This window comes from Mustela nivalis, assembly GCF_964662115.1.
Source record: "Mustela nivalis genome assembly, chromosome: X".
Classification (NCBI taxonomy): Eukaryota; Metazoa; Chordata; class Mammalia; order Carnivora; family Mustelidae; genus Mustela; species Mustela nivalis.
Window position 1 is genome coordinate 3,462,600 of NC_139040.1, and position 23,089 is coordinate 3,485,688.

General features: G+C 40.4%; 1 protein-coding gene across 7 annotated transcripts in view; it reads left to right on the forward strand.

Annotated features, from left to right (window-relative positions):
* The window catches only part of CD99L2 (CD99 molecule like 2), a 95,935-nt gene that overhangs the window by 39,327 nt on the left and 33,519 nt on the right, over nucleotides 1-23,089 (forward strand). For all 7 annotated transcript variants that reach the window (XM_082716549.1, XM_082716547.1, XM_082716548.1 and 4 more), the window contains exon 2: nucleotides 16,098-16,157. In XM_082716549.1, the coding sequence (XP_082572675.1) occupies nucleotides 16,098-16,157 (60 nt within the window). The remainder of the gene's footprint in view (nucleotides 1-16,097; nucleotides 16,158-23,089) is intronic.

Below are 23,089 nucleotides of genomic sequence, written 5' to 3' on the forward strand. Positions count from 1 at the left end.
AAACCACTTCCTCATATCAGGGAGATCATATGATAGTTGTCTTTCTCTGCTTGACTTATTTCGCTAACCATGATACGCTCTAGTTCCATCCATGTTGTCGCAAATGGCAAGATTTCATTTCTTTTGATGGCTGCATAGTATTCCATTGTGTATATATACCACATCTTCTTGATCCATTCATCTGTTGATGGACATCTAGGTTCTTTCCATAGTTTGGCTATTGTGGACATTGCTGCTATAAACATTCGGGTGCATGTGCCCCTTTGGATCACTACATTTGTATCTTTAGGGTAAATACCCAATAGTGCAATTGCTGGGTCATAGGGCAGTTCTATTTTCAACATTCTGAGGAACCTCCATGCTGTTTTCCAGAGTGGCTGCACCAGCTTGCATTCCCACCAACAGTGTAGGAGGGTTCCCCTTTCTCCACATCCTCGCCAGCATCTGTCATTTCCTGACTTGTTGATTTTAGCCATTCTGACTGGTGTGAGGTGATATCTCATTGTGGTTTTGATTTGTATTTCCCTGATGCCGAGTGATATGGAGCACTTTTTCATGTGTCTGTTGGCCATCTGGATGTCTTCTTTGCAGAAATGTCTGTTCATGTCCTCTGCCCATTTCTTGATTGGATTATTTGTTCTTTGGGTGTTGAGTTTGCTAAGTTCTTTATAGATTCTGGACACTAGTCCTTTATCTGATATGTCGTTTGCAAATATCTTCTCCCATTCTGTCAGTTGTCTTTTGATTTTGTTAACTGTTTCCTTTGCTGTGCAAAAGCTTTTGATCTTGATGAAATCCCAATAGTTCATTTTCTCCCTTGCTTCCCTTGCCTTTTGCGTTGTTCCTAGGAAGATGTTGCTGCGGCAGAGGTCGAAGAGGTTGCTGCCTGTGTTCTCCTCAAGGATTTTGATGGATTCCTTTCGCACATTGAGGTCCTTCATCCATTTTGAGTCTATTTTTGTGTGTGGTGTAAGGAAATGGTCCAATTTCATTTTTCTACATGTGGCTGTCCAATTTTCCCAGCACCATTTATTGAAGAGGCTGTCTTTTTTCCATTGGACATTCTTTCCTGCTTTGTCGAAGATGAGTTGACCATAGATTTGAGGGTCTATTTCTGGGCTCTCTATTCTGTTCCATTGATCTATGTGTCTGTTTTTGTGCCAGTACCATGCTGTCTTGATGATGACAGCTTTGTAATAGAGCTTGAAGTCCGGAATTGTGATGCCACCAACGTTGGCTTTCTTTTTCAATATCCCTTTGGCTATTCGAGGTCTTTTCTGGTTCCATATAAATTTTAGCATTATTTGTTCCATTTCTTTGAAAAAGATGGATGGTACTTTGATAGGAATTGCATTAAATGTGTAGATTGCTTTAGGTAGCATAGACATTTTCACAATATTTATTCTTCCAATCCAGGAGCATGGAACATTTTTCCATTTCTTTGTGTCTTCCTCAATTTCTTTCATGAGTACTTTATAGTTTTCTGAGTATAGATTCTGTGTCTCTTTGGTTAGGTTTATTCCTAGGTATCTTATGGTTTTGGATGCAATTGTAAATGGGATTGACTCCTTAATATCTCTTTCTTCTGTCTTGCTGTTGGTGTAGAGAAATGCAACTGATTTCTGTGCATTGATTTTATATCCTGACACTTTACTGAATTTCTGTATAAGTTCTAGCAGTTTTGGAGTGGAGTCTTTTGGGTTTTCCACATATAGTATCATATCATCTGCGAAGAGTGATAATTTGACTTCTTCTTTGCCGATTTGGATGCCTTTAATTTCCTTTTGTTGTCTGATTGCTGAGGCTAGGACCTCTAGTACTATGTTGAATAGCAGTGGTGATAATGGACATCCCTGCCGTGTTCCTGACCCTAGTGGAAAAGCTTTCAGTTTTTCTCCATTGAGAATGATATTTGCGGTGGGTTTTTCATAGATGGCTTTGATGATATTGAGGTATGTGCCCTCTATCCCTACACTTTGAAGAGTTTTGATCAGGAAGGGATGCTGTACTTTGTCAAATGCTTTTTCAGCATCTATTGAGAGTATCATATGGTTTTTGTTCTTTCTTTTATTGATGTGTTGTATCACATTGACTGATTTGCGGATGTTGAACCAACCTTGCAGCCCTGGAATAAATCCCACTTGGTCGTGGTGAATAATCTTTTTAATGTACTGTTGAATCCTATTGGCTAGTATTTTGTTGAGTATTTTCGCATCTGTGTTCATCAAGGATATCGGTCTATAGCTCTCTTTTTTGGTGGGATCCTTGTCTGGTTTTGGGATCAAGGTGATGCTGGCCTCATAAAATGAGTTTGGAAGTTTTCCTTCCATTTCTATTTTTTGGAACAGTTTCAGGAGAATAGGAATTAGTTCTTCTTTAAATGTTTGGTAGAATTCCCCCGGGAAGCCGTCTGGCCCTGGGCTTTTGTTTGTTTGGAGATTTTTAATGACTGTTTCAATCTCCTTACTGGTTATGGGTCTGTTCAGGCTTTCTATTTCTTCCTGGTTCAGTTGTGGTAGTTTATATGTTTCTAGGAATGCATCCATTTCTTCCAGATTGTCAAATTTATTGGCGTAGAGTTGCTCATAGTATGTTCTTATAATAGTTTGTATTTCTTTGGTGTTAGTTGTGATCTCTCCTCTTTCATTCATGATTTTATTTATTTGGGTCCTTTCTCTTTTCTTTTTGATAAGTCGGGCCAGGGGTTTATCAATTTTATTAATTCTTTCAAAGAACCAGCTCCTAGTTTCGTTGATTTGTTCTATTGTTTTTTTGGTTTCTATTTCATTGATTTCTGCTCTGATCTTTATGATTTCTCTTCTCCTGCTGGGCTTAGGGTTTCTTTCTTGTTCTTTCTCCAGCTCCTTTAGGTGTAGGGTTAGGTTGTGTACCTGAGACCTTTCTTGTTTCTTGAGAAAGGCTTGTACCGCTATATATTTTCCTCTCAGGACTGCCTTTGTTGTGTCCCACAGATTTTGAACCGTTGTATTTTCATTATCATTTGTTTCCATGATTTTTTTCAATTCTTCTTTAATTTCCCGGTTGACCCATTCATTCTTTAGAAGGATACTGTTTAGTCTCCATGTATTTGGGTTCTTTCCAAACTTCCTTTTGTGGTTGAGTTCTAGCTTTAGAGCATTGTGGTCTGAAAATATGCAGGGAATGATCCCAATCTTTTGATACCGGTTGAGTCCTGATTTAGGACCGAGGATGTGATCTATTCTGGAGAATGTTCCATGTGCACTAGAGAAGAATGTGTATTCTGTTGCTTTGGGATGAAATATTCTGAATATATCTGTGATGTCCATCTGGTCCAGTGTGTCGTTTAAGGCCTTTATTTCCTTGCTGATCTTTTGCTTGGATGACCTGTCCATTTCAGTGAGGGGAGTGTTAAAGTCCCCTACTATTATTGTATTATTGTTGATGTGTTTCTTTGATTTTGTTATTAATTGGTTTATATAGTTGGCTGCTCCCACGTTGGGGGCATAGATATTTAAAATTGTTAAATCTTCTTGTTGGACAGACCCTTTGAGTATGATATAGTGTCCTTCCTCATCTCTTATTATAGTCTTTGGCTTAAAATCTAATTGATCTGATATAAGGATTGCCACTCCTGCTTTCTTCTGATGTCCATTAGCATGGTAAATTCTTTTCCACCCCCTCACTTTAAATCTGGAGGTGTCTTCGGGCTTAAAATGAGTTTCTTGGAGGCAACATATAGATGGGTTTTGTTTTTTTATCCATTCTGATACCCTGTGTCTTTTGACAGGGGCATTTAGCCCATTCACATTCAGGGTAACTATTGAGAGATATGAATTTAGTGCCATTGTATTGCCTGTAAGGTGACTGTTACTGTATATGGTCTCTGTTCCTTTCTGGTCTACCACTTGTAGGCTCTCTCTTTGCTTAGAGGACCCCTTTCAATATTTCCTGTAGAGCTGGTTTGGTATTTGCAAATTCTTTCAGTTGTTGTTTGTCCTGGAAGCTTTTAATCTCTCCTTCTATTTTCAATGATAGCCTAGCTGGATATAGTATTCTGGGCTGCATTTTTTTCTCGTTTAGTGCTCTAAAAATATCATGCCAGCTCTTTCTGGCCTGCCAGGTCTCTGTGGATAAGTCAGCTGCCAATCTAATATTTTTACCATTGTATGTTACAGACTTCTTTTCCCGGGCTGCTTTCAGGATTTTCTCTTTGTCACTGAGACTTGTAAATTTTACTATTAGGTGACGGGGTGTGGGCCTATTCTTACTGATTTTGAGGGGCGTTCTCTGAACCTCCTGAATTTTGATGCTCATTCCCTTTGCCATATTGGGGAAATTCTCCCCAATAATTCTCTCCAGTATACCTTCTGCTCCCCTCTCTCTTTCTTCTTCTTCTGGAATCCCAATTATTCTAATGTTGTTTCGTCTTATGGTGTCACTTATCTCTCGAATTCTCCCCTCGTGGTCCAGTAGCTGTTTGTCCCTCTTTTGCTCAGCTTCTTTATTCTCTGTCATTTGGTCTTCTATATCACTGATTCTTTCTTCTGCCTCATTTATCCTAGCAGTTAGAGCCTCCATTTTTGATTGCACCTCATTAATAGCTTTTTTTATTTCAACTTGGTTAGATTTTAGTTCTTTTATTTCTCCAGAAAGGGCTTTTATATCTCTCGAGAGGGTTTCTCTAATATCTTCCATGCCTTTTTCGAGCCCGGCTAGAACCTTGAGAATTGTCATTCTGAACTCTAGATCTGACATATTACCGATGTCTGTATTGATTAGGTCCCTAGCCTTCGGTACTGCCTCTTGTTCTTTTTTTTGTGTTGAATTTTTACGTCTTGTCATTTTGGCCAGATAAGAGTAAATGAAGGGGCAAGTAAAATACTAAAAGGGTGGCAACAACCCCAGGAAAATATGCTTTAACCAAATTAGAAGAGATCCAAAATTGTGAGTGGGGAGAAAGGGGATAAAAAAAGGTTCAAAAAGGAAGAAAGAAAAAAAAAGAACAAAGAAAAGAAAAAAAAAAAAAGAACAGAAAAAAATTTTTAAAAAAGAAAACACCTTTCAGAAAGTGGTTGTTTTTCTGTTTCCAGAATTGCTGTTCTTCTTCTCTTCGATCTGCCGATGGATTTTCAGGTGTTTGCAATCTTTAGATAAGCTACCTAGCTGATCTCCGGCTTGCTGAAGCAGTCTCAGCTTGCTACTTCTCCGCCATCTTAACTCCTCCCCCTTAATTTCAGATTCTACTTGTTCATTGCTGATATGTAGGAAAGTGACTAACCTTGTATCCTCCAACCTTGCTGTAGTCACTTAATAGTTTCAGGGGTGTAAGGAGGTTTTTTTTGGTGAATCCTTTTGGGTTATCTGCATTTTTCTCGTGAACAAAGACAGTTTTTGCTTCTGCCTTCCCAAACAGTATATCTTTTTTTCCTCTTGTCTTATTGTAGTACCTACGACTTTCACTATGATGCTGAAAAGCATTGGGGAGCAGGGACATCATTGCCTTGTTTCCGATCTTGGAAGGAAAGCTTTAATTTCTCACCATCAAGTATGGTGTTAGCTATAGGGTTTTTGCAGATACTCTTTTTCAAGTTGAGGAAGTTCCCTTCTATTCCCACTTTACTGAGGGTAGTTCATTCTTTAAACAGGTATATAACATTTCATTGTGTTGACGAACTATGTTTTATTTAATTCTTTTTGATGAATACTTGGTCTGTTTCCATTTCTTTTTGCTATTTTAAGCGGTACTGTTGTGAACAGCCTTGTACATACCTCTTTGGGCACATGTGCAAAAGTATTTTTCTGTAACAGGTGCCTAAAAGTGCAATTGCTGGGTTGAGAGATATGCATTTTTAATTAATTTTAATTTTTTAAATGTTGAAATAATTACAAATCTATAGGAAACTTGCAAGTACAGTATAAAGCACTTCCCTCCACCAAATCACCTGAGAGTAAGTTGCTTACCTGATGCTCCATCAGTACCCCCCAGCATCTACAAGATAACTTGAGGGTGCATCTCCTTCAGACAAGGACATCCTGCTCTATCTCCTCGGCATAACCATTTGAATCAGGAAATTAATGTTGACGTATTACTACCACGTAATCCTTAGACCCAATTCAAGTTTCACCAGTTGTCACAATAATGTCTAATAGAAGGAATCTCCATTTACTGATCTCCTAGATTTCCCAGTTTTACCACATTTGCCCTGGTATGTAAGGTTGGGTCTAAATGTTTTTTCAGAATCATTTCAGACTCAGTCGCAAGCATGATCCTCATTACATCTTAATAGTAAAGTGTGCATTTCCTAAAAACAAGCACACTTTCTTCCCCAAGCTCTGTAAATCCAAAAGATCAGGAGTTCTAAATGGATACTTTAAAAACATGATCCAGTGTTACCATCTGGTCGATAGACTTCTTTAAGCTTTCATTGAGTGCCCCAATAATGCCCTTTATAGGTTCAGGATCCAAGCCAGGATCACCTGTCGGATTTAGCTGTCACAATTTCCTTGATCTCTAGGATTGTTGTGCAGTGCGGAAAGCTGTTAGCTCATGTTTTGTCCACTTCATAGTGTTTACAGTGGGAGGGCTAATCTGACACCAGTTTCGCCATCATAGCAAGAAGCAAAAGTCTGCTTCAGAATTTTAGAAGCTAAGTTATTAAGTGCTATGACTAAATTTTCTTGTGGATTATATGTTTTATAAAATACTGCATTTGTCCTGTTTAAAGGTTGGGATCTTGAGTTCCACCTTGTCATATTAATATTGCCACATCTGTTTCTTTCCTTTTAAATGTCACCTGGTATATAGTTCTCTATTAGTCTATTCTGTGTGTGATTATTTTGTTCTAGGTGTGTATGTTGTTAACAGCATATAGTTATCTTTTTATTCTGTTTATCTTTTGATAGATTTGCCCTTTTTACACTCAATTTTTTTAACTGATATAATTGTACATATTGTGTTAAAGTTCATGTTTTCTGTTTAATATGTTTCTTTTTTCTGTTTGGTGACTTTAGTTGGATTGATTTTTAGTTGTTGGTGTTGACCTTTTATTTTTTCTATACCCTATATATAGAGTTTCTGTATCCTAATATATCTCTTCTACAGAGATATATATATATTTTTTTGCTATGGGAAGTGGATTTTTTTTAAGATTTTATGTATTTATTTGACAGAGATCACAAGTAGATGGAGAGGCAGGCAGAGAGAGAGAGGGAAGCAGGCTCCCTGCTGAGCAGAGAGCCCGATGCAGGGCTCGATCCCAGGACCCTGAGATCATGACCTGAGCCGAAGGCAGCGGCTTAACCCACTGAGCCACCCAGGTGCCCCAGGAAGTGGATTTTTAAAAATAGGTTTTTTTTTTAGAACAGGTTTAGACTTATAATGCCAGGCTAGTATAGAGAGTCCTCATATGCTCCACATTCGGTTTCCAGTATTTTTAACATTTTACATTGGTGTTGTATCTCTGTCACAATTAATGAACCAATATTAATGCACTATTATTAACTGAAGTCCATACTCTATTCGTATTTCCTTTGCTTTTATCTAAAGCCCCTTCTCCTCGCTTCTCGGCCTTTTGGCTAAGATCAAGTGTAGTATCTAAAGTCCGCCCTTTTTTCTTGTTCCAGGATCCAATCCACATACCAGAGACCTGTCTTCATTATAATTCCTTAGGGTCTTCAGGCTGTGCCAGTTTCTCAAACTTTTGTTTGTTTTTGATGACCTTGGTTTTGAGGAGTTCTGGTCACATACTTTGTAGGATTGGAATTTGTCTGATGTTTTTTCGTTATTATATTAGGGTTATAGGTTTTTGAGTGAAGAACACACATGTGTAGGGGCTGTCTCATCCCGTCATATCAAGGGTATATACTATCAACATGACACCTCACTGTTGATGTTACTCTGATACAGTGTTTCTTAGATGTCTCCACTATAAAGTTACTCTCTTTTCCCACCTACATTTTCATAGTGTAATCTTTGGAAGGAAGTCAGCACTTATGAAGTGGAAGGTTAGGTTTCATCTCCTTGAGCTAGAAATTCTATGTAAATTGAGTTCTTCTATTTTATCCCTTTTGTGTATTTGTTTAATGTATATATCAGCATGGACACAGGAACATTTTGTCCTTCGGATTATAATCTAATATTATTTTGTTGATTAAATTGTCCAACTTTAGCCATTGGGAACTCTTTCATTTGACCCTGTGCCTCTTTGACATATACTGATTAATATCAGTATTTTAAAAAATACTTCATGGTGCTAGAAGATGCTTCAAACTCATATATTTCTTATTCCAATCCTGTAATCTGCCATTTCTCCAAGGAGTTATGTTTTTCTTTAATTGGGCAATGGTATTTAGAAACCAAGATCTGGGTGTACTCATTGCTACTGGGGTGTTATTGCTTCTAGGCCCTCTCGGGTGACAGAACAAAGGCATGTCTGCATATTAGCCCATGTCTATAAGTATTTCTGTGTGTAACCATCTGTGTGTATATTAAGCCACACATGATTCATACTGAAGTCTCCAACTCTAATCAATTATCATAGTGATCATTCCACCCTTTTTTAAAACTTTTTTTCTTTTTCTTTAAATTCAATTAACATATAATGTATTAGTTTCAGAGATAGACTTCAGTGATTCATCAGTATTATGTAATACCAAGTGTTCATTATATCACACACCTTCCTTAATGTCTATCACCTAGTTACCCCTTCCTCCTACCCCCTCCCCTCCAGCAACCCTCAGTTTGTTTTCTATGATTAAGAGTCTCTTACAGTTTGTCTCCGTCTCTGATTTTGTCTTATTTTTCCCGCTCTTCCACTATGAATCTTGTTTTGTTTCTTAAATTCCACTTGTGAGTGAGACCATATGATAATTGTCTTTCTCTGACTGACTGATTTCATTTAGTATAATACCCTTCAGTTCCATCCATGTTGTTGCAAATGGGAAGATTTCCTTTTTGGATGGATGAGTAGTATTCTACTATAGATCTGTATCTATACCTATACCACAACTTCTTTATCCATTCATCCATCAGTGACCATCTGGGCTCCTCCCATAGTTTGGCTTTTGTGGACATTGCTGCTATAAACATTAGAGTGTGGGTAACCCTTCGGATTACTACATTTGTATCTTTGGGGTAAATCCCTAGTGTAGTGCAATTGCTAAGTCATAGGGTAGCTCTATTTTCAGCTTCTTGAGGACAATTCATACTGTTTTCCAGAGTGGCTGCACCACAGCTTGCATTCCCACAAACAGTGTAAGAGGGCTCCCCTTTCTCTGCATGCTTGCCAACATCTGTCATTTCCTGACTTGTTAATTTTAGCCATTCTGACTGGTGTGAGGTGGTATCTCATTGTGGTTTTGATTTGTATTCCCTGATGCCGAGTGATGTGGAGCATTTTTTCATGTGTCTGTTGGCCATTTGTGTGTCTTCCTTGGAGAAATGTCTGTTCATGTCTTCTGCCCATTTCTTGATTGGAATATATGTTTTTGGGTGTTGGGTTTGATAAGTTCTTTATAAATCTTGGCTACTAACCCTTCATCTGATATGTCATTTGCAAATGTCTTCTCCCGTTCTGTAGGTTGTCTTTTGGTTTTGTCAACTGATTTCTTTGCTGTGCAAAAGCTTTTGATCTTGATGAAGCCCCAATAGTTCATTCTTGCCCTTGTTTCCCTTTCCTTTGGCAATGTTTCTAAGAAGTTGCTGTGGCTGAGGTCGAAGAGGTTGCTGCCTGTGTTTTCCTCTAGGATTTTGATGGACTTCTGTCTCACTTTTAGGTCTTTCATCCATTTTGAGTCTATTTTTGTGTATGGTTTAGGGAAATGGTCCAGTTTCATTTTTCTGCATGTGGCTGTCCAATTTTCCCAACACCATTTATTGAAGAGATGGTCTTTTTTCCATTGGATATTCTTTCCTGCTCTGTCAAAGATTAGTTGACCATAGAGTTGAGGGTCCATTTCTGGAGACTCTATTCTGTTCCAGTGATCTATGTCTGTTTTTGTGCCAGTACCATACTGTCTTAATGATTATGGCTTTGTAATAGAGCTTAAAGTCTGGGATTGTGATGCCCCTAGGTTTGGTTTTCCTTTTCAACATTCGTTTGGCTCTTCAGGGTTTTTTCCGGTGCCATACAAATTTTAGGATTATTTGTTCCGGCTCTGTGAAAAAGGTTGATGGTATTTTGATAGGGATTGCCCTTAAAGTATACATTATTTTAGGTAGCACGGACATTTTAACAATATTCATTCCTCTAATCCATGAGCATGGGACGTTTTTCCATTTCTTTGTGTCAGCCTCAATTTCTTTCGTAAGTGCTCTATAGTTTTCTGAGTATAGATCCTTTGCCTCTTTGGTTAGGTTTATTCCTAGGTATCTTATGATTTTTGGAGCAATTGTAAATGGGATCAGCTCCTTAATTTCTCTTTCTTTTGTCTCATTGTTACTGTATTGAGAAGCAACTGATTTCTGTGCATTGAGTTTATATCCTGCCACTTTGCTCAATTCCCATTTAAGTTCTAGAAATTTGGGGGTAGAGTCTTTTGGGTTTTCCACATAGAATGTCCTATAATCTGTGAAGAGTGAGCATTTGACTGTTCCTTTGCCAATTCAGATGCCTTTTAATTCTTTTTGTTTTCTGATTTTGAGGCTTGGACTGACTCCTCGTACTGTGTTGAACAGTAGTGGTGAGAATGGACAGCCCTGCTGTATTCCTGACCTTATGAGAAAAGCTCTGTCTTTCCCACTGAGAATGATATTCACTTTGGGTTTTTGTATATGGCTTATATAATCTTGAGGTATGTTCCCTCTATCCCTATGCTGTGGAGAGTTTTAATCAAGAAAAGATGGTGTAATTTGTCCAGTGTTTTTTCTGCATCTAGGTTTGTGGCTAGATTTTCAGGAAAGGACAAGGACAAGAACCATATGATTCTTGTGGTTCTTGTCCTTTCTTTTATGTATGTGGTTTACAATGTTGATTGATTTGTGGATGTTGTACCATCCTTGTAGGCCAGGAATAAGTCCCACTTGGTGAATAATCCTTTTATTATACTGGTTGGTCCTATTGGCTAGTATCTTGGTGAGAATTTTGGCATCTATATTCATCAGGGGTATTGGTCTGTAATTCTCCATTTTGCTGGGGTCTTTGTCTGGTTTTGGGATCAGGTAATGCTGGCTTTACAGAAAGAGTTTGGAAGTTTTCCTTACATTTTTATTTTTTTAAACAGTCTCAGAAGAATAGGTGTTAATTCTTTAAATGTTGGGTAGAATTCTTCTGGGAAGCCAGCCAGCCCTGATCTCTTTGTTGGGGAGATTTTTTGATTACTGCTTCAGTTTCTTTGCTGCTTGTGGGTCTGTTCAAGTTTTCTATTTCTTCCTGGTTCAGTTCTGGTAGTTCATACCTCTCTAGGAATGCATCCATTTCTTCCAGATTGCCTAATTTGTTTGCATATAGTTGCTCATAGTATGTCCTCATAATTGTATTTCCTCGGTGTTGGTTGTGATCTCTCCTATTTCATTCATGATTTTATTAATCTGGGTCCTTTCTCATTTCTTTTTGTTAAGTCTGGCCAGGGGTTTATCCATTTTATTCATTTAAAGAACCAGCTCCTAGTTCTGTTGATCTGTTCTACTGTTCTATTGGTTTCTCTTTCATTAATTTTTTCCCTTTAATCTCTGTTATTTTTCTTATCCTGCTGGTTTAGGCTTTATTTGCTGGTTTTTTCCCCCCAGCTCCTTTAGGTATAAGGTTAGGTTGTGTATTTGAGACCTTTCTTATTTCTTGAGAAAGGATTGTATTGCTATCTACTTCCCTCTTAAGACTGCCTTTGCTGCATCCCAAAGGTTTTGAAGAGTTGTGTTTTCATTTTCATTTGTTTCCATGAATTTTTAAAATCTTCTTTAATTTCCTGGTTGACCCATTCATTCTTTAGTAGGTATGCTCTTTAGCCTCCATGTATTTGAGTTCTTTCCAGATTACCCCTTAGGATTGAGTTCCTGTTTGAAAACACTGTTGTCTGAAAATATGCAGGGAATGATCCCAGTCTTTTGGTACCAGATGAGACCTGATTTGTGACCCAGTATTTCATCTATTTTGGAGACTGTTCCATGTTCACTCAAGAGGAATGTGTGTTCTCTTGCTATAGGATGAAATGCTCTGAATGCTCTGTGAAGTCCATCTGCTGCAGTGTGTCATTCAAAGCCCTTGTTTCCTTGTTGCTCTTCTGCTTAGATGACTGTCCTTTGCAGTGAGGGAGCATGTTAAAGTCCTCTTCTGTTACTGTATTATTATCGATTTGTTTCTTTAATTTTATTAGTTTATATAAGTGGCTAACCCCATGTTGGTGTCACAGATATTTACAATTGCCAGATCTCTTGTTGGATAGACCCTTTAATTATGATATGGTGTCCTTCCTCATCTCTTATTACATTCTTTGGTTTAAAATCTTATTTCTCTGATATAAGGATTACCACCCCAGCTTTCTTTTGATGTCCATTAGTATGATAAATGGTTTTCCACCCAATCAGTTTCAGTCTGGATGTGTCTTTAGGTCTGCAATGAGCCTCTTGTAGACAGCATATAGGTTGGTCTTGCTTTTTTATCCAGTCTGATGCCCTGTGTCTTTTGATTGGCGGCATTTAGCCCATTTACAGTCAAGTAAGTATTGAAAGATGTGAATTTAGTGCCATTATATTACTATATTAATTACTATATATTAATATGTATCTATTATTAAAATAACTGTTTCTGTATATTGTCTCTGTTCCTTTCTTGTCTGTGGTACTTTTGGGCTCTCTCTTTCCTTAAAGGATCCCTTTTAAAAAAAAAAAAAGATTTTTATTTATTTATTTGACAAAGAGAGATCACAGGTAGGCAGAGAGGCAGGCAGAGAGAGAGGAAGTAGCAGGCTCCCTGCTGAGCAGAGAGCCCGATGTGGGACTCGATCCCAGGACCCTGAGATCATGACCTGAGCTGAAGGCAGAGGCTTAACCCACTGAGCCACCCAGGCACCCCTAAAGGATCCCTTTTAATGTTTCTTGCAGGACTGGTTTAGTGATCACAAATTCTTTTAGTTTCTGTTTGTCCTGGAAGCTTTTTATCTCTCCTGTTTTGAATGACAGCCTTGCTGGATAAAGTATTCTTGGCTGAGTATTTTTCTCATTTAGCACTATGAATATATCATGCCAGTCCTTTCTGGCCTGCCAGGTCTCTGTGGATAGGTCTGATGCCAGTATAATGTTCCTACCCTTTTAGGTTATGGACCTCTTGTCCTTAGCTGCTGTCAGGGTTTTCTCTTTGTCTTTGAGATTTGCAAGTTTCTCTTGTTAACTTATATTTACTGATTTTTGAGGAGTGTTCTCTATGCCTCCGGGACTTGAATGCCTGTTTTCTTCCCCTGATTAGAGAAGTTCTCAGCTATAATGTGCTCCAATATACCTCCTGTCCCTCTCTCTTTCTTCTTCTTCTGGGATCCCAATTATTTTGTTGTTCCACTTTAACAGTATCACTTATCTCTCAAATTCTCCCCTCCCCATGATCCAGTAGATTTATCTTTTTTCTCAGCTTCTTTAGTCTCCATAATTTTGTCTTCTGTATCACTAATTCTCTCTTCTGCCTCATTTATCCTAGCAGTTAGAGCCTTCATTTTTTATTGTACCTCATTAATAGCTTTTTAAAATTTTAGGTTGATTAGATTTTGGTTCTTTTATTTCTCCAGAAAGGGATTCTCTAGTGTCATCCATGCTTCTTGCAATCCCAGCTAGTATCTTTATCATTGTTAATTCTGAACTCTAGTTCCAACTTCTGCTTATATCCATACAGATTAGGTCCCTTGCAGTCATTACTGCCTCTTGTTCTCTTTTTTGAGGTACGTTTTTCTCTCTTGTCTTTCTTTCTGGAGAAGAATGGATGAATGAGAGAACATAATACTAAGATGACAACAATGACCTCAGAGAAATATACCCTAAACAAATCAGAAGAGACCTGAAATTGAAAAAAAAAAAAAAAAGGAAAAAATAAGAGAATCAGACAGTTGAACAGAACAGATCCATACATATTGGATCCTGTGTGTATTTTGGTTTGTTAGAAAACTAGATCCTAAAATTGTAAAGAAAGAAAAATTTACAGGTACAAAAATAAAATTACATACAATGAAAGGATAGAATGTAACTGTAAAAAATGAAAAAAGATTTACAGTTGATAAAATAAGAAATTGGTTGTAAAAGGAATGAGAAAGAAAATTAAAATTGAAAGACCAAGGAATCATGGGGAAAACCCGTATGAATTCTGTGTACCGTATTTCCCTAATGCTGGAGTTTTGCATTTCTCTATGATCATAAACTTGGTCTTGGCTGGATGTTCTTGCTTATCTTCTAGGGGAGGGGCCTGCTGCATTGATTCTCAGATGTCTTTGCCCAGGGTAGATTTGCACTGCCCTTGCGGTGGCGGGGGGCGGGGTGGGGGGACAAGTCTAGTCATCTGCTTGGGTTTACTTTCAGGAACTTTCATGCCCTGAAGGCTTTCCGTGCAGCTTTAGAGGATGAGAATGAAAATGGCAGCCTCCCAGTCTCCAGCCCTGGAGCCCAAAGCTTGGTTCCCCACTTCTCAGTGCGTCCTCAGAGAAATACAGTCAGTCATTCCTGTCTCCCTGGTCTCCGGCCACACTCCATGCTTGTGCGGCATGTGACCGAGCATTTCTATCACAGGTACAAGACGCCATTTTGAGTCTCCAAACCCTGCAGACTCCTGTTGCACACTCCCATGCTGCTTCTTCCGGGGGAAGAAGGGAAGTCTCGTTGTAGTTCTGCCGCTCCCTGGGCCCCTGCTCTGAGAGCAGTGGCCCGACTGTGCCACTGTTTGTGGTATGTGGCAACCCCAACCTGAGAGCCCACTCCTGGGCTCACTGTTTGCTGCCAGCTTCCCTGCTCTGATGCCTGAGAGCTCTGCTGCACTCAGGCACCCCCAGTGCCTATGACCTGGGGATCCTGAGACCACACTGTCCCACCTAGCATCTGCCCCCGCTTAGCCACCTGAGTGATGGCCCTCATCAGACTTCTAAAAGTTCTGATTTGGCATTCAGCTGCTTATGGCTTATGGCTCATAGCTGGCTTATGGAGGCTCCCTCCCCCCATGGTTTATCTTTGCCTCGATTTAGTTCCCTGTACCGACCTTGCAGAACATGATCGTTTTTCTATTTGCAGAGTTGCAGCTATTCTTCTCTTACATCTCCAGTTGAGTTCATAGGTGTTGAGAATAATTTGATAGCTAGCTAGCTGAATTCCTGGGACCGGATGAAACTAAGGTGTCCTACTCCCCTGCCATCTTGGACTCCTCCCACTGTAGCCCTCTCTTACCTACAATCTTGCTCTCCAACAGTGAGAAGCCAGGCTCCTACAGTTCATCACCCACTTACCCATTTATTCAGTTCTAGTATGCATGCGTAATAGTTTGAGAATTGATAATACATATACTCCGCTGGGAAACTACGTGCCCATATGGGGGGAATGATAGGTGTCAAGTCCAAAAGCAAGCAGAGCTGGGCAGATGAGTCTGCCTCTGAGAACAGATTCTCTTGTGAAAAGCTTTTCCCTCAAGCCTTTTAAGTGGTGTGTAATCAGAGCTGCTCATCTAGATATGGATACTGGGGTTGGGGGAAGGTACCCTGGATCAACACAGTGTAGTGCAGAGTTTACAAGATGTGGAGGGGGGTGTAAGAACCTGGCTCATAATCAGTGGAGCTTTGGACCCCAGTATTCCTTGTTGCAAGGTGTACATTCTATGGGCTGGGCTTGGTGTTCTGTACAGTTGAGCCTTCAGCTTCTAGTGGAAAGAAGACTGTGATCAGTAAACTTGGTGAGATTCAATGCGAGATGATCTCAAGATCCTTAACTTAATTATATCTGCGAAAACCACTTTTCCATTTTGTTTTTGGTGGAGATACGTTGTTTATAGAAGGAAATCAACTCATTGTGTCTGGATGGCTTCTACCAGTTTCCTTTTGTGGTATTAATCTTCATGACACCCTCTAAAGGGAAACAGCGATTACAAGAAACTATTTCAGAATGATTTTGTTTTATGGAAAAATATTAAATTTTAAAAATCTTTTTTTTTTTTAATTTTTAGGATCTGGGGACTCTGATTTTCGTCTGGAGGATGCGTTGAAAGAAACTTCCTCAGTAAAGCGTGAGTATTAATCGAACTATTAAAAACAAACAATAGTGATTAATATGCACTACCCACTCAGAATATACACCCAAGGAAAACACTTTTTGTCTGAACTGATCGGATATAATAGCGGTGTCATAAATTGCATTATTTAAAAGAAAATCTGAATATTTAACATCATTTGTTTCCATTGCGAAGAATAGCACACAATGTGTAACAACTGATACAGCATTTTCCCCAGTGGCCTTAGAAGACTGCCTTTCCCTCGCTCAAGGAAAAAGTACTTTGAAGTGAATAAGAGATTTGTTATTCCTACTAGATTTTTTTTTAAAAAATGGTTTTTCTTAAAATGGTGTGTACATGTAAACTCTCAAATGTTAAGCTTTGTTGTCCATTTCTCTTTACATTTTTTTTGAAAAAAAAACCCCACTTTTTTTTTTTAAAGTGTGAACATTAGAAAGTAAAACCGAGATTTTCTGTGACCCTCCCCATCCTACTATTGTCCTTCCCATCCCAGGAGGAAACTGCTGGGTCCTTCTGGAATATGCTGGTCCCAGGTGATTTTCTGTGCTGTTACGTTCATCCGTACACATAGATTGGTGTTTTTGTTTTACATAATGTGTGAGGCTTTTTATTTTAGTTACACATGTAACTAAACAACAACAAACAACGTTGTTTGCATTTAGTAAGTATTGAAGACTTGAGTGAGTGTTATCTAAGTTTTATGAACTGGCAGGCTTAAACCCACCGAACTGTGTTCTCTCACCGATCTGGAGGCCTGGGGTCCAAAATGAAGGTGTCGGCGGGGCCACGCTCCCTCTGAAGGCTTGAGCGCAGGAAGCTTCCTGGCTGGGCACACCTGTGGTGGCTTGTAGCTGCCTCACTCTGGTCTCTGCCTCCTCCTTTGTGTGGTGTTGTCTTCCCTTCATCTCTTCTGGGGGTTCTGTTTGTTGGATCTGGAGCTCACTGGGACAATGCTGCACGCTCTCCTTGCAGGTGCCCTTCATGACATCTGCAAAGAGCGTTTTTCCAAATAGGGTTCCTGTTTGTGGCATCTGCGGATTAGGACTCCACTATGTATTTGTGGGGCCACTGTGGGACCACATCATTATATCTATACTTCACACGTAACCTTGGGCTTCGTGGAGCTGGCATCCCAGTGACGTGGCTCTGGCTGTGTCCAGTGTTGCCCTTTTCTTACTGGTCGATGTGTGATTTGCTTTCATTTTGCATAATTACAAATAGGGCTTCAGTGAGCATTCTTGTCCATATCTTTTGTGTATAAGGTCAGTGGGACTATCAGGCTGAAGGGTGTATGTATTTTCTGTTTTACTAGATTCTGCCAAACTGTTTCCAAAATGAATATACCATTATATATTCACTGAATACCGTTCAGTTCCTTTTCTTCCAGATCTGCACATCAACCAGATTTTATTAATCAAAGGCATTTTACCAATATGATGGACAAAATATCTTATTGCTTTATTATGCATTTTCCTCATTATAGTGAGATGGAACATCATTTCATATATTTATTGGCCATTTGTATTTTCCTCTTTGGTGAATTATCTATTCATATCCCTTCCCCATTTTTTTCTGCTGGTTTTCTTGTCTTTTTCTTATGGGTTTGAGGAGTCTCTGTGTATTCTGGATTGAGAAAGGCAGGGGCTCTGGAGCCAGACTTCTTGTGTCCGAACCCCGCCTCTGCCACTTCCTGCCACCTTTGGTGAGTCTCCTGACTTCTCTGTGCCTCCATTTCCTTGTGTCTTACGTGAGGTTAATAATAAGCCCTACTTCCTAGGATTATTGGAAGGATTGGGTGAGTTGGCCCGTGTAAAGTGCTCAGCACAGGACTGGCACAAGTTCAGTGCTCAGTGAGTGTCGGCCGTTATATTGTTCCTTGATTCGACTCTGGCTGAGTTTCTGGTATCAGGCAAGGCTACATGAGGAATGCATGCTTACATAAACTGGCCAACAGATTGAAAGCAATTCTTGTCAAAATCCCAGCTAGAGTTTTTATAGAAACAGACAAGCTGATTCTAAAATTCATACGAAATTCAGGGGACCCCAAATTGCGAAATTGTCTTGGAGCACCTGCGTGGCTTGGTAGGTTAAGCATCCAACCCTTGATTTCAGCTCAGGTCATGATCTCAGGGTCATGAGATGGAGCCCCACATCAGGTTCCATGCTGGGTGTGGTATCGAGCCTGCTGAAGATTCTCTCCCCACCCACCCCCCGCCCCATGCTCATTCATGCTCTCTCTCTCTCTCTCTCTCTCTCTCTCTCTCTCTGTAAATTAAAAAAAAAAATTCCAAACTAATCTTGAAAAAAAGAAAAAGTTGGAGGACTCACACTTCCTAATTTCAGAACTTACTACAAACCTGCAGTGATCGAGGTGGTGTGGCACCAGCATGAAGAGACCTGGAGTTCAGTGGAATAGAATTGCAGAGTCTAGAAATAAACCATTATATCTATGGCCAGTTGACTTTTGACAAAGATGCCAGGACTGCCCAATGGGGAAGGAATAATCTCTTGAATAAACGGTGCTGGGACAGCTGCATATCCAGTTGCCAAAAAATGAAGTTGGACCCTTGCCTCACACCTTATAAAAAAAATTAACTTAAACTGGATTATAAACCTGAAACCAGAAATCTCATAGAAGTTCCTTTTCAGGGGCACCTGGGTGGCTCAGTGGGTTAAGCCTCTGCCTTCGGCTTGGGTCGTGATCCCAGGGTCCTCTCTGCTCAGCAGGGAGCCTGCTTCCTCCTCTCTCCCTCTGCCTGCCTCTCTGTCTACTTGTCATCTCTGTCTGTCAAATAAATAAATAAAATTTTTTTTTAAAAAAAAAAAGGAGTTTGTTTTCATGTATGCTGTGAGGTGAGAGCTTAGAGTATTCTCAGGTTTTTCCTGCGTGTGCTCACGTCCTGTACATGCAGGTGGCCTTTCGGATTCCCGGGGGAAGGACACTTAGTTTATTAGCAGTGATGGTTTTAATGAAATCATGTAACATCTCCCCAAACAAACATGACCAAAAATACCAAAAACCTAAATATAAAGACCCCCCAGTTAGGAAATTTGTTACTTTCCTAATGGGGGACTTCTAAATACTTACATCCCTTTCTCTGGGAGAAGGCAAACCTCACCCGATCTTCATCAGCACCTGTCAGCCAGTGTGCCTGGGACCCGTAGGAGCACCAGCACGTGGTGTCTTTGGTTGAATAACATTCTCCAATAGCTCATCACTTTTTTTTTCTGTCTTAGCTTACATTTCATGCTACTGAGATTCAGAGAGATAGACTTGTTGATTTCTCCTTGGCTCAATTACATTTTCTGGTGGAGAATGTTTTGGTTTGTATCTTGTATGTTTCTTGTGTAAACAATCCCTGAACCTCCTAGGTCAGGGTATTGTCAGTGACCTTCATTCATCAGTCAACAGTGTTTGAGTACCTGCTTGCTGCCAGGCACCGTTCCAGGTGCTGGGCATACTGTAGGGGTTAGGCCTGTGCTCGTGATGTCATTTTCTCTGAAGAGACACAGTGCATGAAATAATGTCAGATCTCACTGAGTACTCTGGAACAACTACAACCAGTTGACAGGGTAGGGAGGGCCCAAGGAGGTGGCAAGTGGTGGTAGTTTAGATGAAGTGGAAAAGGCCTCACTGATGAGAAGTGACCCGCAAGGAGTGGAGGAAGTGCTGTCAAGGCCAAAAGAATCAGGTGTAAGAGTCCTGAGACAGAAGAGGACTGAGCTGTCTCTGGGACTCAGAAGGTGGCCTGTGTGACTAGAGTGTGGAGGGTGCTGGATCATATAGGGCTTCTAGGACATAGTGACCCCTTTAATCTAAGCACAAGGCAAAGCTTCTGGAGTAGTATTTTGAAAGCTGAGTTATTGAGCTGTAATTCACATAGTGTAATTCACCTATTTTAAAGTGTGCAATCCAGTGGCTTTTAGTACATTTACAGGGTTGTGCAATTATCACTACAGTCCATTTGATTTTGCTTTTAAAGACTTTGACAGTGAGCCCAAGCAGGGGGAGGGGCAGAGGCAGAGGGAGAAGACAACTCTCCACTGAGCGGGGAGCCCAATGTGGGGCTCGATCCCAGAACCCCGAGATCATGACCTAAGCCGTAGGCAGAGGCTTAACCCACTGAGCCACCCAGGCACCCCCACTACAGTCCATTTTAGAACATTTTCATCATCTCAAAAAGAAACTGTACCCTTCAGATGTCAGTCCCCTGATTTCCCTCTTACAGATATCTCATATAAATGGAGTCCTATAACGTGGACTTCACGTGTGGCTTCTGTTACTGAGCACAGTATTTTCAAGGTCACCCCTGTTGCTTTCAGAACTGCTTCTCCGTCCCTTCTCCCCCCGTCTTTCCGTCTCCGCCCCTTTTCCCTCCTCCTCTTCCTTTCGCGGTGTGTGCGGTCATCTCACAGGGAGCACACTTCTGCCTTTGCCCTATGCAGCTTCTTTTCTTTTCTTTCTTTCTTTCTTTCTTTCTTTTTTAGTTATTTATTTGAAGGAGGGGAGGGCAAAGGGAGAGACTCTGAAGCAGACTCCCCGCTGAGCAGGGTTAGAGCCCAACACAGGGCTTGATCCCAGGACCTTGAGATCATGACCTGAGCTGAAGTTAAGAGCTGATTGCTTAACGGACTGAGCCGCCCGGGCGCCCCTGCCCTCGAAAGCTTATGAGTTTCCCCTTTCCTCGGAAGGCCACGGACGCCATCATTAAGCCCCCTTGGGGGAACGTGGCCAGTGTTGTTTACTGTGTTGTCATAGGCGCATGTTAAAAAGAAACCCTCTGGCCGGAGTGCTGAGCAACAGGGATGCTCTTCTAAGTTTGTCATTTTGAGAAAAGCTTCACAGAAATAGGTTTCTTTATTTTAGGAGCTCACTGCTTTCATGAAGTTGACCTACTGTTCTAATTCCTTGATAAGTATCTAGACTTTCCTCCTCTCAATTATGGATAATAAATTCCATTTAAAGGTTCACGACAGGAAAATCCGTAGTTAATAGTATCTTAAAAATCATACAAATCCACGCTAACATTCTACATCCTCGCAGGCTTGGGCTGTGACAGAGCCGCGGGCACGTGTGGTAAGGAACGAGCTCTTGAAATGGCACCTGCAGATTTTCAGAGAAACCACACTTCTCCAGAAACCATGTACTTGGGCAGAACTCCACAGAGCTATAATGATCACGACTGCGTGGTACTGGGTCAATCAAATAGAACGAGAGTCCAGAAAGAAACCCTTATTATGTCTCTGGCCAGTTGACTTAAAAAAAAGTCTGGAAGAAGAAATATCTTTCCGTGAGCTGTTTGAGTGCTGCGGATTTTAAAGTACTATTACATAAGGCTGGCACATATTGCGTGGAGTGCTGGGTGTGGTGCATAGGCAGTGAATGCTGGGACACTGGAAAGAAAAAAAAGTGAATAAAAATTTAAAAAAAGAAGAAGAATAAAAAAAGAAAAAGAAAGTACTAATCCATAAGTGACCATTGCTTTTATGAGAATTGCTCAAATAACAGTTCCAGGAATGTATCGCCACAAGATAGATACACAGAGCCTCCTTTTAAATTTTACAGCTTAAAGTCAAATGGAAATTATAGACCTGAAATCCTCTCCAAACGGTTGATGAGCGGGATTAAAAAGTGTATGTGTGATGACGGTAGGTCCTCACACGTGGTCCTCTCGTCAAGCCACCCCTGGTGTGGTCTTCACACTGAGGCGCGTTGGTGCCCCAGAAGCCTTCCCAAGGAGGCGGCAGGCGTGCTTGCTTTAAGGGAAAGACTTGCCATTGCCTCAGCTTCCAGCTGTCCTGAATGATGGTGGACTAAACCTGTAGTCGTGGACATGATCTCCTTTCCCACCGATCCCTCTTTGTTTAAAAAAGTACTGAAGTAAAATTCACAAAACCTAAAATTGGCTGTTTGAACACATTCACAGCGTTGGGCAACCACCGTGTCTATCCGGTCCCCACACATCTCCATCCCTCCAAAGTAAAACCCCTTGTCCTCCTTACCCTCTCCCCTGGCCCAGACAGTCACCAATGTACTTTCTTTACCAGTTGATTTATCTACTCTGGGTATTTCGTGTAAATGCCATCATATAATACGTGACGTTTTGTCGTTCATTTAGCAGAATGTCTCGGAGGCTCACCCACCGTATAGCCAGCATATTGGTGCTTCGTTCTCTTTATGACCGCTGTGCCGTTGTATGGATACACCACGCTTTGCTCATTCATCGGCTGACGGCTGCTTTCTCACAGCTATTGAGAATAAGGTTGTGATGAACATGGATGTGCAGATGCCTGAGATCCTGATTTCATTTCTTGCAGATAGAAGCCCAGAAGTAGTGTTGCTCGATCCAGCGGTAGTCCTATTTTTGTCTTTTTTTGAGGAAGCACCATACTGTTTCCATGCTGGCTGTACCATTTTATGTTCCCTCCAACAGTGTGCAAGGGTTCCCTTTTCCCCACAACCTTACCAGCCTATTACCTTTTGTGTGTGTTTTTAAATAATAATCATCTTAACAGCTGAGGTGGTCTCTCGTTTTGATTTGGGTTTTCCTGATGATTAGTGATGACGAGCTCATCTTTTCATATACCTGTTGGCCATTTCTTTGGAGAACTAGCTAAGTCCTTTGCCCATTTTCTAACCAGATTACTTCTTGCTTTGCTACAGAGTTGTAGGATTTCCTTACGTATTTTGTATATGAACCCCTTATCAGATATATGATCTGCAAATATTTTCTCTCATTCCATACATTGCCTTTTCATTTTGTTGACTGTTTGCTTTGCTGTGCAGAAGCCTTTTGGTTTAATACAGTCGCGCTTGTCTGTTTCTGCTTTTGTTCCCTGTACTTTGGGTATCAGATCCAAGAAATCGCTGTTAGGTCTGATGTCAATTTTTTTCCTGTTTTTTCCCTAAGGGTTTTTTGGTTCCA